This window comes from Balaenoptera ricei, chromosome 17 (genome assembly GCF_028023285.1).
Source record: "Balaenoptera ricei isolate mBalRic1 chromosome 17, mBalRic1.hap2, whole genome shotgun sequence".
Lineage (NCBI taxonomy): Eukaryota > Metazoa > Chordata > Mammalia > Artiodactyla > Balaenopteridae > Balaenoptera > Balaenoptera ricei.
This window is the reverse complement of record NC_082655.1, coordinates 79,297,793-79,312,919: the sequence shown is the minus strand read 5'-3', so window position 1 is coordinate 79,312,919 and position 15,127 is coordinate 79,297,793. Positions and strand designations below refer to the sequence as shown.

Sequence of the window (15,127 nt, the reverse complement as noted above, 5' to 3'; positions counted from 1 at the left end):
ATGCGTTAATCTAAATTTTATTTTATTATTAAATACTTGGGTAATGCTTGCTATGTGCCAGGTCCTATTCTAAGCAGTTAATGAGCAATTAACTCGTTTCATCCACATAAAACTCTCTGAGGTCACTGCTATAATTACCCTTCACTTTACAGAGGAGATACAGAGAGGTGCAGCATATGTCCAAGGATGCATAGCTGGTAAGCTGCAGAACTATGATTCAATACCCAGCAATTTGACTCCCAAATCTGTGCTCATAACCAATATACCATGCTGTACTGAGGCGCAGACTTACAGGTGCTGAGGAATTATTTGTTGGGTAAATGAATAGATGATTCTCTTGTCTCTTATACTGATTTGAAAACATTAATCAAAGTACCCAATTGCTCTGTGTCTCAATTTTCCACTTCATAAAATAGAATTGATAATATTTGCCATCCATTTCTCTCCCAAACAACAGTATGAATGGAGGAATTTACTTTACCTAGCTGCTACGTGTATGTTTTTATGCACCCAAAGACTTGGTCAGCGGTACATCTAGAGGAGACCAACAGCATAGATCTTAAACATGTGACAAGACCACACAACTTGGTATAATTAACTACATCTCTTTCAGTCTGAATGAGGCACAGGGGCAGAGCTTCAGAGACCTAAACTTCCTTATATCTGAACTTTATCCCCATATAACTTTGAACTGTTTTCATTTTCTCAGCTGAATTAGAATTTGTAAAAAATAATACTCAAATTAAATGAGATGTCATCTACGGCTTAGATTATGTGATCTAATAACAATACCTAATTATAGATCTTCTAAATGAAAGTGCTTTCTTGTTACAGCCCTGTGTCTCTGCTGCTAAAAAAAATTAAGCTGTGACCTGGTTAGGAACCACACTGGAAGTTTCTGTGCCAAGAGTCCTTAATCCATCGCTACCTACCTGCTGGCTTTATTGGGTTCCTACAAACCCCTTCAGGTCCTTCACTGGTTACACACATGGCATGGAAAGAAATTCAAAACAAGGCCCACCAGTGTTAACAGCAAGGGCAAACAGGTGGTGCAAGCATCCTGGTCATGTGACCTCAAGCAGGTGACCTATTCTTTCTCAGTTTCAACCTCCTCTTCTGAAAAATGGGGATAATAACAAAAGCTGCCCTGCCTACCACCAGGGCTGTCGTGAAGCTCTGACGAGTTAACGTACATGAAACTGCTTTGTAAACTGTAATCTATGATTACAAACAAATTAATACTAAAGGTTTGGTTTTTGAAAAGTCCCCCAAAGATAGAAATTTATTTATGCATATAGCCACAAGAAAAAAATTCCATGTACATTTTTGGCATGGACTTCCATGCTGAGTGGGTTCAGAAAAGCCAGAGGACTTGAGTTAAACCTCAGAAGAGGAGAAATTTCAGGTGCTTAGTGCCTGGACACTGAACCTCTGGGGAAGGAGAGGATGAGAGAGAATAGGGTAGGTCTGAAGTCTGATGACCGCATGTCTACACAGATGTGTCTTAGATGAGAACAGTCTTTACTGAGGTTTATGGAGATAATTCTTAGCGCCTTGCCTCCAAAGAAGATGACCCCATGACCGGATCAAAGACAACCGTTATAGTATCCCTGAGCATTTATTACATGCCAATGGACTGTGTGTGCTCGAGGAAATAAAGAGGCTGTTAAGGGGTGGGGAAGGATAAATCGGGAGATTGGGAATGACATATACACACTACTGTATATAGAAGAGATAATCAACGAGGACCTACTGTATAGCACAGGGAACTCTACTCAGTACTCTATAATGACCTATATGGGAAAAGAATCTAAAAAAGAGTGTATATATGTATATGTATATCTGATTCAGTTTGCTGTACAGCAGAAACTAACACAACATGTAAATCAACTATATTCCAATAAAATAAATAAATAAATAAATAAATAAAATAAAATAAAGAAGCTGTTAAAGAGTGTTGACAAAGTTGTTGGCAAGGTTAAGAAACGGGCATAGAAGAACATTCAGGTAACAGAGGTCAACCAAACATTGACTGCAGCGGAATCCAGCAAGGATTCCTAATATGTTCTCTCCTGTTTAGAAACCTTGGAAGCCAACTCGGGTACCATTTCAAAATCTGATATGCTTGTGGTTCAAGTTGCACAGAAAGGTGGATAATGAGGGTGTCAGGAGTGGCCTGTCCTATGACCTATTCACTTTGATCATTTCCATGATCACAGAATGCACACCTTGCCCTAACCAACCACCTGGCAAAATCCAGCCCTGCTGACAAGAGAAACTTGGCAAGCCAGAGTTTCCAGGGTAGAAAGGCCACCTATTACAGTACTTCTACTAGAAAAAAAATACCTCAAAGCGCTTGGCCTACTGATGTCAGGATCACCTTTACTTGCCAGGAACAAATGACTGAGGTACAGAGGGCCTAGAACCCTCGCCTGGACGTGAACCAATCAGAGAGGAAGGCTCATGGGACCGCGCGGTGCATTCCTCCCACGCAGGGGCCGTGTCTGCTCCCCTCTGTGGCGGGTGGGGGTGAACCGCAAGTGTTCTGCTCACAATGGACATGCTGCTGCTAAGACTGTCTGCTTAGCTGACGACACAACTCTACAAGGAAAGCCCTGGCCTCTTCTGGGTGCGAGGAAGGTGGGAAGGGCGGAAGAAGTGGGTGCGCAGAAGCCGCTCTTGAAATTCCCTTTAGAGTTGAGAGGCCGAGATGGAGGGGACGAGCAAGCCAGTGTGTGGCTGTAATCTGTCCTGGGGACGAGCTGGGCTGCCTTGCCTTCACCCCCAACGCCCTCTCCCCCCAGAAGTCTGAGGTTCCCTACGTCGGGGAATAAAGGGAAGGAGCCAACACTCCAACCCCGGGACCCGAGCTGGGGCGCGAGGCGGGTGCAGAATATAAGAAACACCCCCGCGGACTAGTTTCTGAGCAGGAAAGTGCACCGGGAACAGCGCATTTCCTGCTTCGCCTGTGCAAACCCCAGGCGGGGCCGAGCGGGAACAGGGTTACGGTCGAGGAGTCGCCGGCTGCCGGGGCGGGGTTCGGGGCAGCCTCTCGAGGGGGTCCGCGGACCAGGGCGAGATGCCGGGGCGGGATGCAGGCGGAGGGCGTGGGAGAGGGCGTGGGAGCAGAACGCACGCCTCCCATCCTCGTGCCGAGCGAGCGTCCCCAAAGACACTCTCGGCCCCGCGGGAGAGGCGGCCGCCCCGAGGGGCAGGGTCGGGCGCCAGATGCGGGGTCCGCGGGGCTCTGACCCTCGGGGGCCTCCCGGGCCGGAGCCGGCGGCCGCGATCTCTCGGGCCCTCCTTCCTCCCCACCTCTCCCATCCCGCCCGCGACTTTGGACCTCGCATCCCGGACCCGCGGGGACGGGGAGGAGACGCGCGAGGTACGCAGAGCCGGCCCGCGGCCCTACCTGCGCGGTGCGGAGCCCCGCAGCGCGCCGCCTGCCGCTCGGCTCCCGGAGGCCACCGCGGGCGCGCGACTTACAAACGCAAAGGCCTTATTATTGTTCTCTGTTCCGGGGACACCATTGTCTGTCCGTTCCCGGCGTCGGCGGCGCGCGCTCCCTCCCCGCTCCCGCGCACTAGCTCTCCGGAGCCGACCCGGATCTGCCCCGGTGCCCACGGCCTTCCCCGGCCGCCGGAGTGTCCTTCGTCCGGCTCCCGCTTCCCGAGCATCGAAACACAAAAGCCTGCCGGAAACCCCCGGCCTGTGCCTGGTCACTCAGGGGTCCGAGCCGCGGCTCGCCACCTACCCGGGTTCATTTGTGCGCCCGCCGGCCACGGGCCCCGAGGGGCAACGGGCACGGCTTCGTGCCGCGCTAGTCGCGTCCTCGCCCAGCCCTTGAGCCTCGGGTCTGGCCTGGGGACCGGGCGTGCCGTTAGTAGCCAGGAGCCCAGTGATCTCGGTCCGTGCACTGCGGGCGCGCCCGGCCGGCCGCGTGTACACGGCTCTTCCTCGCGCACTTGTTTGCCCCCCTCCCCCCGCGTAAATCTCTCGTGATGAGAAAAGCAAGGCTCGCAGGAAGCCACTCCGGATGTTTGCTGCGTTTCATGTGGCATTTGTGGCTGGCTCTGATAACGTCCCGAGCTCGGCTTCCAACACCGCGTTTAGTAAAGGGACCGAAATAGAAGAGTCCACACACTGCGCAGACCGGTCTGCGGCGCCGCCGGCCCCAACGCGCTCCCCCCAAATCTATGACAAGTGAAGGATCAGAAGAGATTAGATACAGGTAACGGTATGGTATAGACGGGCTTAGTCTTGGAAAGGCACCACAATTCCTTCCTGTAAATATAAGTAAATTGCTACTTCATAACTCCCAGGGAGGGTGTTATAAGCAGTAGGGGGAGGGGCGCTGAAATCTGTAGCTCCAGCTCCATCCTATGGATCCTGTGCTCTCACTTGAATTCTCAGTATCTTACCCAAGAAAAATCAGTAGTTAGTCTCCAGGAACAAGTGCAAATAATAATGGGGAAAACTGCCCCCCCCCCGGTTTTTTTCCCCATCACTTTCTCGACCCTTGTGGCACCTCTCCCTGCAATGAGGTTCCGAGGAGGAACACGAGGACGAAGAAAGTGTACAAGGGTAAATCCGTGCATATACATTTTTTGGACTCACACGTGGATTGTATTTCCTGTACCCTATGTTATTTTTTTATGGAATTATATAGATTCATCCAGACAGATAAAATATATTCTCGAGCAGAGATTATTTTTGTTTGGTTTTCAATCTCTATTCTAAGAAAACTCCTATTAATTCATAAAAACATTTGCGCTGATAGAAAGTCCTGCTTTGAGATCTCTGAGAAGATATTACTTTGCAGCAAAGTTAGAGAAGAGCACCAAGAAAACATCAAGGAGCCAGGCGCTACGTGATAAATTTGTTCTACTTCTATAGTTTCCTTATCAGATAACCAGTTGTAATGCAGTCTTGCTTAATTTTCAAGCCCATATTTTTCTTTTTCAGAAAAATAAACTCTTAAAGGAAAAGTACATAATCAGTTAAATGTGTTTAAGATTATCAATTGCTTCAAAACCACCAATTAAAAATAACACCTCTCTATTATTTCCTTAAGCAGATTACTTTTTAAATTCTTGTCTGAATCTCAGCGGCCCAGGAATTAGAACCACTTTCTGGCCGCTGAAGGTGAGGGAGGGCAGCCAACGTCACAGATCCTCACGGAGTTCAAGCTGGCTTAAAACAAGTGTGCAGAAGTTCTTTGGAGAAATAGCAAAGTCAGAGAAACCGAAGGCCAAGTGTTTTCAAAGTTTCTGTTTCTTTGTTTTTATGAATGCCACTAACAAGCGGACTTGATAGATTACTTGTCGCTGTAATACCACACTAGAAGCTGCAGCACTGACCTCCCAGATCCCGGCTGTAAGCCCTAGTTTTTCATCATCCCTTCACAGTAAACATAGTCTGTTGTAGAGATTGATATATTGGTTTCTTGGCAAAGTTATCTAATTATGCAGGAATGGCTGTGTTCGTTGCTGTAGAAAACAATGCAATACACAAACAAGTACACGAATACAACAGCTTGGCTTAAAGGTTAAGAGCTCCAAGTCTGAGGGCAGACTACTGGAGATGAATTCCACTTGCCGTGATCTCGGGCAAGGTCCTTAACCTCTCCGTGCCTCAGTTTCCTCTCCTGTAAGATATAATAGCCTCTCCCTCATAGGATTATAAGGATAAACTAGTTTGCTGACGTTTGGAGGGATGGTGTGCTGTATATAAGAGCAATATAAGGGCTTGTTTACAAATCCCACTCAAAAGGTTTCTCAGATTGACACAGAAGTTTAACGGTCATTCAGATTTCCATTGCAGTCTAGAGAAACATAGAGGAATCCCCCAGTCATCTGTGAGGGTCACCACCTCAAGCTGACCCTCCGAGCTACGGTTATTTTGCTCCTCAGGAGTTGCTTTCTTTCCTCTAATCGGCAGGCATTTAGATAAATATCACTGCTGTCTTTACCACATTTTAGAAATCAAAACTAAGCCTTGCCTCTTTTACTGAACACATATGAGAAAACTTTAAGTTTACTGTACATTTCACGTACAGATTTTCAAGGGTTGGTTCGTCTTTTTGGATGAAGGTTTTCATTTCTTCGCAATGACGTTTGTAATCTTGTCTTAGAAAGTAGCATTTACCTCGGACATAGCATTTTGAATACAGGACAACAAGCCCGTTGAGTCCTTGGGAAGAGAAAGTATTGTTCAGTTTGAAGACGTCCGTAGGGCTCTCGGAAGAGGGCTAGGCCACCCGCCGCTGAGACACCCTCAGCTCCCGGTTTAGTGGATGCTTCGCGTGTTGATCCGAACTGCCCGGGCCAAGAGCTTCAGCGCAGCAGTGCCATCAGCACCCCGGAAAGTTTTTCCTTAGTCCCCCTTCCCGGGTCGGGGAGGACGTGGCGCCTAAGCCCGGCTCCAGCCAGTTCTCCCGGGGGCAGGTGTAGCCCTGGGCGCGGGGTCGGGGTTGGGGGAGGGGAAAGGGCGGGCGTGGGGTTGAGCTGGGACTTGGGACTTGGGCGGCGAGCTGGGCGTGGGCCTAGCGACGCCGGCCCGGCCCGCCCCCGTCGCTCCATTGGCCACGTCTGTGCAGAAAAGGCCCCGCGGCCTAGGGGCGCCCGCAGTGTCACTGGGCCGGAGGGGACGCCGGCTGCGCCGGGGCTGCGATCTGCCAGGGACGCCGGCGGCGGGGTCGGGCCGGGGGGCGCGAGCGGCCCGCGGGGCATCTCCCTCTCTCGCTCCCCACCCCCTCCCTCCCCCCGGTCGGGGGAGGCGGCGTGTCCGGCGGAGGGTCGCGGGGCGCGGGGCAGGGCTGGAGCGCCATGAGCAGCCCGGATGCGGGGTACGCCAGTGACGAGCAGAGCCAGCCCCGGAGCGCGCTGCCCGCCGTGATGGCCGGCCTGGGCCCCTGCCCCTGGGCCGAGTCGCTGAGTCCCCTCGGGGACATGAAGATGAAGGGCGAGGCGGCGGCGAGCAGCGGGGCGCCGGCCGGGACGGCGGGCCGAGCCAAGGGCGAGTCTCGCATCCGGCGGCCGATGAACGCCTTCATGGTGTGGGCGAAGGACGAACGCAAGCGCCTGGCGCAGCAGAACCCGGACCTGCACAACGCCGAGCTGAGCAAGATGCTGGGTGAGTCCGAGCCCGGGACCCAGAGAGTGCGAGTCGTGCAGCCGCCTCCTGAGTCTCAGGGGCTGTGGGCCTGGCGCCGGCGGAGGCCGGGGGTCCGCGGCCGCCACGTCCTTCCCTGGGGTCCTCGGTCCCTTCCCGCTTCCCGCTCTCCGAGTCTCCGAACGGCCTTGGGCCTCGGCGCCCGGCTTCCCCGGGTGGCCGGGGCGCGGGTCCAGCGGCTCCGGGAGGCGGCTTCCCCGCGCGTCGGAGTGGCGGCGAGGGCACCCTGCCGCGGAGCTGGCTTGGTCGCGCCCGTCCCCCCGGCTCCTCGCCCGGGTGGGGACGCTCTCGGTTCCTCGGACGGCCGCGAGCGGGTGAGCGGGAAGCCGCTCCCAGGAGGCGACGGGAAGGCACCCGAGGCCTCGCGTCTTCCCCGAGTGCTCGGCCTCCGCAGGCCCAGCGTCCGCCTTCACCTGGACCCCTTCCCCTCCCTCCCCGGGCTGCACAATCCGAGGTCGGAGGCGGGGGCGGTGGGACCGGCTGGGGCCCGGGGGCGGGGCTCCGACCCTAAGCCCGCGCGCCTCTCCACCTCCCGCGCTCCCGCAGGCAAGTCGTGGAAGGCGCTGACGCTGGCGGAGAAGCGGCCCTTCGTGGAGGAGGCCGAGCGGCTGCGCGTGCAGCACATGCAGGACCACCCGAACTACAAGTACCGGCCGCGGCGGCGCAAGCAGGTGAAGCGGCTGAAGCGGGTGGAGGGCGGCTTCCTGCACGGCCTCGCCGAGCCGCCGGCGGCCGCGCTGGGCCCCGAGGGCGGCCGCGTGGCCATGGACGGCCTGGGCCTGCCCTTCCCCGAGCAGGGCTTCCCCGCGGGCCCGCCGCTGCTGCCCCCGCACATGGGCGGCCACTACCGCGACTGCCAGGCTCTGGGCGCGCCCCCGCTCGACGGCTACCCGCTGCCCACGCCCGACACGTCCCCGCTGGACGGCGTGGAGCCCGACCCCGCCTTCTTCGCCGCGCCGCTGCCCGGGGACTGTCCGGCCGCCGGGCCCTACGGCTACGCGCAGGCCGCGGACTATGCGGGGCCCCCGGAGCCGCCCGCCGCCGGGCCCCTGCACGCCCGGCTCGGCCCGGAGCCCGCGGGCCCCGCGATGCCGGGCCTCCTGGCGCCCCCCAGCGCCCTGCACATGTACTACGGCGCGATGGGCTCGCCGGCGGCGGCGGCGGCGGCGGGCGGCGGGCGCGGCTTCCAGATGCCGCCGCAGCCGCCCCCGCCGGGCCCGGGGCAGCCGTCGCCGCCGCCCGAGGCGCTGCCCTGCCGGGACGGCGCGGACCCCGGCCAGCCGGCCGAGCTCCTCGGGGAGGTGGACCGCACGGAATTCGAACAGTACCTGCACTTTGTGTGCAAGCCCGAGATGGGGCTCCCCTACCAGGGACACGACTCCGGCGTGAATCTGGCGGACAGCCACGGGGCCATCTCCTCGGTGGTGTCCGACGCCAGCTCCGCGGTGTATTACTGCAACTACCCCGACGTCTGACGGGCCCCCTCCGACCCAGCCTGCAGGCCAGAAGCACAGTGTTACACACTTCCTGGAGGAGCTAAGGAAATCCTCAGCCTCATGTCGTGTCATGTTGTTTTGAAGTTGCCTTGGCGTATAATTTATGGTAATTTATTTTGTCTGCCACTCGAACACTTGGGGGGAGAAAAATGTGAGGTGGTGTTTGAAGATTGGTTCAGACACTTGTTTCCCACAGTTGCGTTGTCAAAACCCCGTTTCCAAGTTCAAGTTCACCAGTTTTCAGTGGGTCCCGGAACAACTCGCTCCGTTTCTCGAAGCTTTTTATTGATCTAAGAAATTTTATCCCGGGTGTGTTTTTTCAATCTTAAAAGAAATAAATAAATAAAATCTGGAATCCTACTTTTTCACTCTGCTAGCGCCTCTGTCACAGAAGCCAATTTTTGAGATCTCTGTTAAGTATTTAATAGAATTAGCAACATTTTAATGATGACACTAAATATATAGTCACTGTATATTTCTCATTCTCCTGTAATAGTAGACTTGAATGCCTTGAAGGAGAAGCCCTCAGATGAACATTTGGGCGTCCCAGGTTGTCTTTGCTAGGGGAAAAAAACCTCACAGAATGAGCCTACTGTACATTTCAAGTGATCCTAGTTCCTACAAAGGAATGGTGAATCGTAACACTCTAAATATTTTCCATTTTAGTATATCACTTTCTAAATCAGAGGAGAACATCCAGGTAATTTCGGTTTTCTTGTTGAATCTTGAGATCTGACTAAAGAGGCTTTTGGATTGTCTTTTTTCTTGTCTGTATTTCACCAAGAGTCTTTAAACTCCCTCTCAACACTGAACTCACCAATCATCACACATCTACACCTTGGGAAGTAGTGTTGCTGGGTTAAAAATAATTTGAAGGAGTCACAGGAACTAATCAAAATAAAATGTGCATTGTGACCTCAGCTGTTAATGAAACTTAGCAGCTATCATTTCAATGTGATATTTTGCTATAAGCTGCGTACAGGGTCCACTGCAGGTCCTGGCACCAGCAGTTCTTAAGCTTGGGGCGGTGGGCGGGGGGATACAGGGATGATTTGCAGGCAGTGTGCTTTACAAATGCAGCTATAGCTGCAGTCCTAGGGCATCACTATCTTGCCCTTACAGGGAAGAAACTGAGTCACAGGTTGTGAAGCAGGTCAGCCTTGCTCGCTGCTGCAGCGCTAATTGCTGTGGCCCTTCCCATCACACTTTGCGGATGAGACATAAATGGATGGGTACAGACGACCTGTAATGGGCATTTCTTGTGCCAGGTGTTTCGTCAGTGCCATTTTGTACCGAATTTGAGCCTGATCGAGCCTGTGAGATTAGGTGCAATTCTCCCCATTTTGCAAGTGAGGCAAGGAGGCACAGAGCCCTCACCTGCCGTGCACATGGTGAAAGCGTGGTGTTGCAAGTTCTGACAACATACTCGCTCACATCTGTTTTCCTTTGTGCAGGGTGTACCCGTGGGCACTGGGAGAACTTGCATTCTGGTGGTGAGAAACTGTCTCATTCTCCATGCTGATAAATGCTATAGAGAAAAGGAAGGGGTAGGAAGATGGCTTAAAGCATTTATCTTGAGGGTTATCTGAGCTGACATGGTTGGCTGGATTCTCTTGAAGAATGGCAGGGCGTGTGTTTTTTACAAAGGGTTCTGGGGTGCTAGAAATGTTTCGGATGAAGGTTTCAGTGAGGAAAGGTAAGTCTATTTTGTTAGGCATAACAGAGGTCACCTTAAACATTTGAAATGAAAATGTTCACTCCAGGTTCTGGCTATCCTCCAATCCAGTTTATTTGCCTATGGTACCCTAGCCTTTCCCATTCTTTCTTCCTCTGACCCCAGACAGGTTCTGCTTCCTACATTCCTGGTGGATAAAGTGAGCAGAGGTACCTCACTCGCTCAGGTTCAAGGCTGTGTCGCCAGTTCAGTTCACACCAGGCATTTTAGTGCATACTTGGTTGGCTCAAGGAGACTCAGTTGTATCCTTTGCTGCTGCCTCTCAACAAAGTTAAGAAGATATGGATTTCCCCGGTGGTCCAGTGGTTAAGACTCCGCGCTTCCACTGCAGGGGGCACGGGTTCGATATCTGGTCGGGCAAGTTCTGAGTGCCGGTGCAGTGCGGCCAAAAATAAAATAATTCAGAAGATACACAGGGTAAAGAGGAAAGGAGAAAAGAAAGTGATTGAGGGAAGAAGTCCTGTGACGTTACATTCTTAACTGCTCACCAGGGACAGGTCAAAGAACGAGGGAGAATAAGAGCTAAAATTGTTCGGCATTTCCAATGCCTTTAACCCCCAATGGAGGGAAACTAGTCCTCACAATAATTCTTGGAGGCAGAAGCATATCATCCATCCCTTGTTTTTCCTCAAGCAGACTCAGATGAAGACCTCAGGTACCAGCTAGTGACTGGTTTTTGTTTTACCTTGGAAACAAATACATAAAAGATCCATTGCTTTCCCCCCATCTCTACTTCTGAGATACTTTAGAAGTATGTCAGGAGGTGGAACTCAGGGCAGCTCTCCTGAGTTGTAAGCACTCTTAGTTGTCATGCTTATTTGAATTCGCCTTAGATGATAGTCTACAGAAAGCTAGGAATGCCCTCCCAGGGAGCACACACACACACGCACATGTGCAATATTTTAGACATAGTTTTAGGCAATTCATGACTCCTCATAACTCATCCGAAGTTTGTAGGAATCCGAAGCCCTCAGGTTTAGAGGCCCTGATGGAGAAGATTTGTTGGGAAGCATGGCACTCAAGCGTTGTAGCAAAAAGGTAGTTTCCCTTTATTTGAAAACACAAAGGGACATCTCAAGAATCCTCTCATGTTACTGAATTGAATCAAGGAACACAGGGTTGCGTCCCTCTCACAAAGGCAACTGTGATGCCCTGCCCAGATGAAGATACGGGTCTTTTCCTTTGTGCAGTTGGTGGGTGGTGGCTTATCTCCCTACCTTGGGTTTTTACATCCTTGTATCAACTCCTCCCACACTTAATCTGGGTTGGACTTGCTACTCTAACCCAATAGAATGCAACCGAAGTGAGGCTGTGCCAGCAACCAGGACCAACCCTCAGGAAACCTAGGCAGAGTCTCTTTCTTGTACTCCCAAGAGCCCTGAGCTATTGCATAGGAAGTCCAGCTACCAAGGTGGTGAGACCACGTGCAGAGACCACACGGAGAGGAGAGACCACTCGCCTGCCTGCGAAGGGAGGGCTCCCATCTCCTGCGACCATCCTGCCGACTGGAACGCAGGAGAGGCCAGAAGAACAGATGCCCAGACGAGCGCAGGCAATTCACAGGTGGGAGAGATTTAAAAAAAAAAAAAAGATAGTTGTTGTAAACCAGGAAGTACTGGGGAGCTTTGTTAACTTAGCAACAGGTTATTGACATGGGTTTTATCCTAAATGACCCTTTCTTATTTTGAAGTATAGGAATGTGGGCACTGGTGGAAAAAATCAGGAAAAGAGTTTTGGGTCCTGTCAGATATAGCAATAGTTTTAAAGTGAGGGACAGAATGTCAAACTTGACTCAGGTTGGATGACTGTGGTGTCACCAGATGCACAGACTCCTCTCCTCAAGCAGACGTGGATGAAGTGACCACAGGTACCAGCTGGTGACTGATCTTTTAAAAAGATTAAATTTCTCTCAGTTTTTAATGGTTTTCTTTTGGGCGCAAATACATAAAGAATACACTGCTTCCCCCTGCTCCCTCCCACCCCATCTTTACTTTGGAGGTACCTGAGAAGTGTGTCACGAGGCAGGAATCCAACCATTTCATGGGCTGAGATATCCAGATTGGATGCCAGCAGAGAGTCTACACACCTTTGAGGGACCCAGAAAAAGAAGAGGGTATTTTCTTTCCCACCGAGATACTGCCTGATCTCTATTAAAGCTACCAGGGCAGGTCTGATAAGCTACAAATAAACGTGTAAGCTCCTTATACAAGCAGCTATGAGACAATATCCCACTGAAACTATTTCCTTTACCTCTTATTCTTATCTCAGAAGATGACTGCACCTTTAATCTGAATCACACTGCAAAAGACTTCAGCTTCTTCTGTACATTTATGCTGATGTCAGGAAAAGCACATACAAGCAAAAGGAATTCAGAGAAAATGGAGTGGGTGCTAGGAACCAAAAGGTATCATCGCTGTCTGACGTTCTTAAATGTCCCATTTCATTTTGTTTTTAATACTCAGAACTGTGCCAGTCACATAATATATGTTCAACATTCCCTTCCTCCTATTCCCCTTTGATTTGTTTTGACAACACTGGCTGGGCGAGAGAGATTTTGCATCCATTATTTCAGCATAGATTTTTTCTTCCTGCTTACGAGGTGCTTCCTTCTGAATCCCGAATATTCATTCATCTGAGAAAAAGTGGCTTTGGTGTCCTGACCACCCAGGTGGAGTAGGATGAGGAATGTTCTGCTCCTTCCTCCACAGGATGAACCTGTGGCCTGAAGAACATTCCTTCAGGTCCCTTGACCTGGGATCAAGCTGCATCTCCTTAATTTTTCACTGAAACCCCTACCCCGACCTTCCCTCTAGTGAGAAAGTTGTGTGCTTTCTCCTGAATCATTAGACAGCTTCGTGTGAATCAATTTGCACTGTCCCCCTTACACAAACACTGAACCCTCACCACTGGCAATTCTCCCAGCTTTATTCAAGATTCTGGATGTTAAAAATTCTTAGGGCAGTACAAAATAGTATTTAAATAATAAAACAATACTTCTTAGCAAAATATAAAATTTCTTAGCACTAGTATACGGCAAGTGCTAAAGAAGTTGTTTCTACCTTATTAATAATGTTCTTTAATGTACACGTTCTCTGAAGCTCAGGTCCAAACAACAGTTTGGTTGAATAAAAGAAAAAAAAAATTTTTTATTAAATTAATTAATTAATTAATTTTGGCTGTGTTGGGTCTTCGTTTCTGTGCGAGGGCTTTCTCTAGTTGCGGCAAGCGGGGGCCACTCTTCATCGCGGTGCGCGGGCCTCTCACTATCTCGGCCTCTCTTGTTGCGGAGCATAGGCTCCAGACGCGCAGGCTCAGTAGTTGTGGCTCACGGGCCCAGTTGCTCCGCGGCATGTGGGATCTTCCCAGACCAGGGCTCGAACCCATGTCCCCTGCATTGGCAGGCAGATTCTCAACCACTGCGCCACCAGGGAAGCCCAAGAAAAAAATTTTTAATCTTATTCTTGCTGAAGACAGTTTAGCTTTGAGGATCTTCTTTCCACTTTAGCCAAAGTCTCGGATGCTTTGTCAGGGTCGAAACCATAACAAGTATTCCCCAAGCTGATGTTGCCCAGAAAGATGATCTGTGAAGTTACACTCTGGGTGGATATTCAGATGAGTATCAATAAGTTGCAGTAGCCTTGCTGTGGACCCAGTTTTCTCCAGGGTCATGGGCAGTGCCCTCGCACATACCTGATCTCTTGTTAGGCAAGGAAAAGAATGGTTAGCAGTGTTCTGGTTTGTCTGATTGCTGTGGCCACAACGAGTGCCCCAGGGGCAAGGACTGTCTCTTCACTTCGTGTCACCTGACCTGGCACCCGGTAAGTGCTCAGAAATGGACTGAGTAACTGGCTTGGTACCTCCGTTGAAAACCTCAGTTTTCCGAAGGAACTGGGAGTTCCTGCTTTGTCGCTCTTCTGTTTGAGACAGTCCCCAGTGGCTAGAACTCCTTCCTCCTGAATATGTGTCAGGACAGCAGACTCAACAACACAGAGCATAAGCTACTGGAGCAGAGCAGAGAATGGCTGAATACGCGGTAGTGTTCCAAAAGGAGAAGACTCTGCATTTCGAGTCAGAAGTTCCCCCTGGCTCAGCACCAGATCATTGTGAGTTTGGAAAAGGCACTAATCTTTTCTGGTCTCTGGTCTGCTCATCTGTAAAAAGTAGGGAGAATGATAAAAGCCCTGTCTCCCTCACTGGATCGTTGTAGGGATGAATGGGCTGGTGTTTAAGGATGGCTTCAGGGCCACAGGAAGCGCTCTCTTCTCTCTCCCCTCTCGACCTTTTGATTTTATGGATCTCTGTCTTTCCCAGCAGACTTGGGGGATTTAATTTCGTTATTCCACTGGGAAAGAGAAACAACAGTAACTCGCTTCCCCTGATGCTTTTGCTTAGTGGATGGAGAATTTCCCAGTCTTTTAAGTTTGCCCATATGAGCTGGAAACCTAGACCATCTGTGTTTCACTCCAAGCTTTGGGCAGCTCAGCCTCTCTGATTATAAAATGAGAATAGAAATAATTGTCACTTGAAGAAGAGCTTCATATAGAATGCCTCAATTCACATGAACTCCCATTTGGCATGAAAATCTCAAGGTCTTTATAAAGGGACAGTTCACTGGGACACACTGAGCTCAATGTCAAGTCTGCTAATACTCACCTTTCAGTCCAGCCCTTTTCCCCACCAATCATAGTTTCTCAAGTCCTGAATCACATTTCCATGTCATTTA

At 51.1% G+C, this 15,127-nt stretch overlaps 1 protein-coding gene across 1 annotated transcript; it reads left to right on the top strand.

The window, feature by feature from the left end:
• Positions 1-6,527: 6,527 nt before the first annotated feature.
• On the top strand, positions 6,528-9,029 carry SOX17 (SRY-box transcription factor 17). The gene is made up of 2 exons (XM_059901340.1): positions 6,528-7,134; positions 7,720-9,029. Exons 1-2 carry the CDS (start codon positions 6,828-6,830, stop codon positions 8,646-8,648), a joined length of 1,236 nt encoding a protein of 411 aa, XP_059757323.1. The 5' UTR covers positions 6,528-6,827; the 3' UTR covers positions 8,649-9,029.
• The last annotated feature ends 6,098 nt before the right edge of the window (positions 9,030-15,127 follow it).

Bases quoted from the DNA above. Each gene is read 5' to 3' on its own strand.
- SOX17 (XM_059901340.1), top strand. From the start codon at position 6,828: ATGAGCAGCCCGGATGCGGGGTACGCCAGTGACGAGCAGAGCCAGCCC. The intron at 7,135-7,719 runs GTGAGTCCGAGC...GCGCTCCCGCAG, and splicing joins CGAGCTGAGCAAGATGCTGG to GCAAGTCGTGGAAGGCGCTG.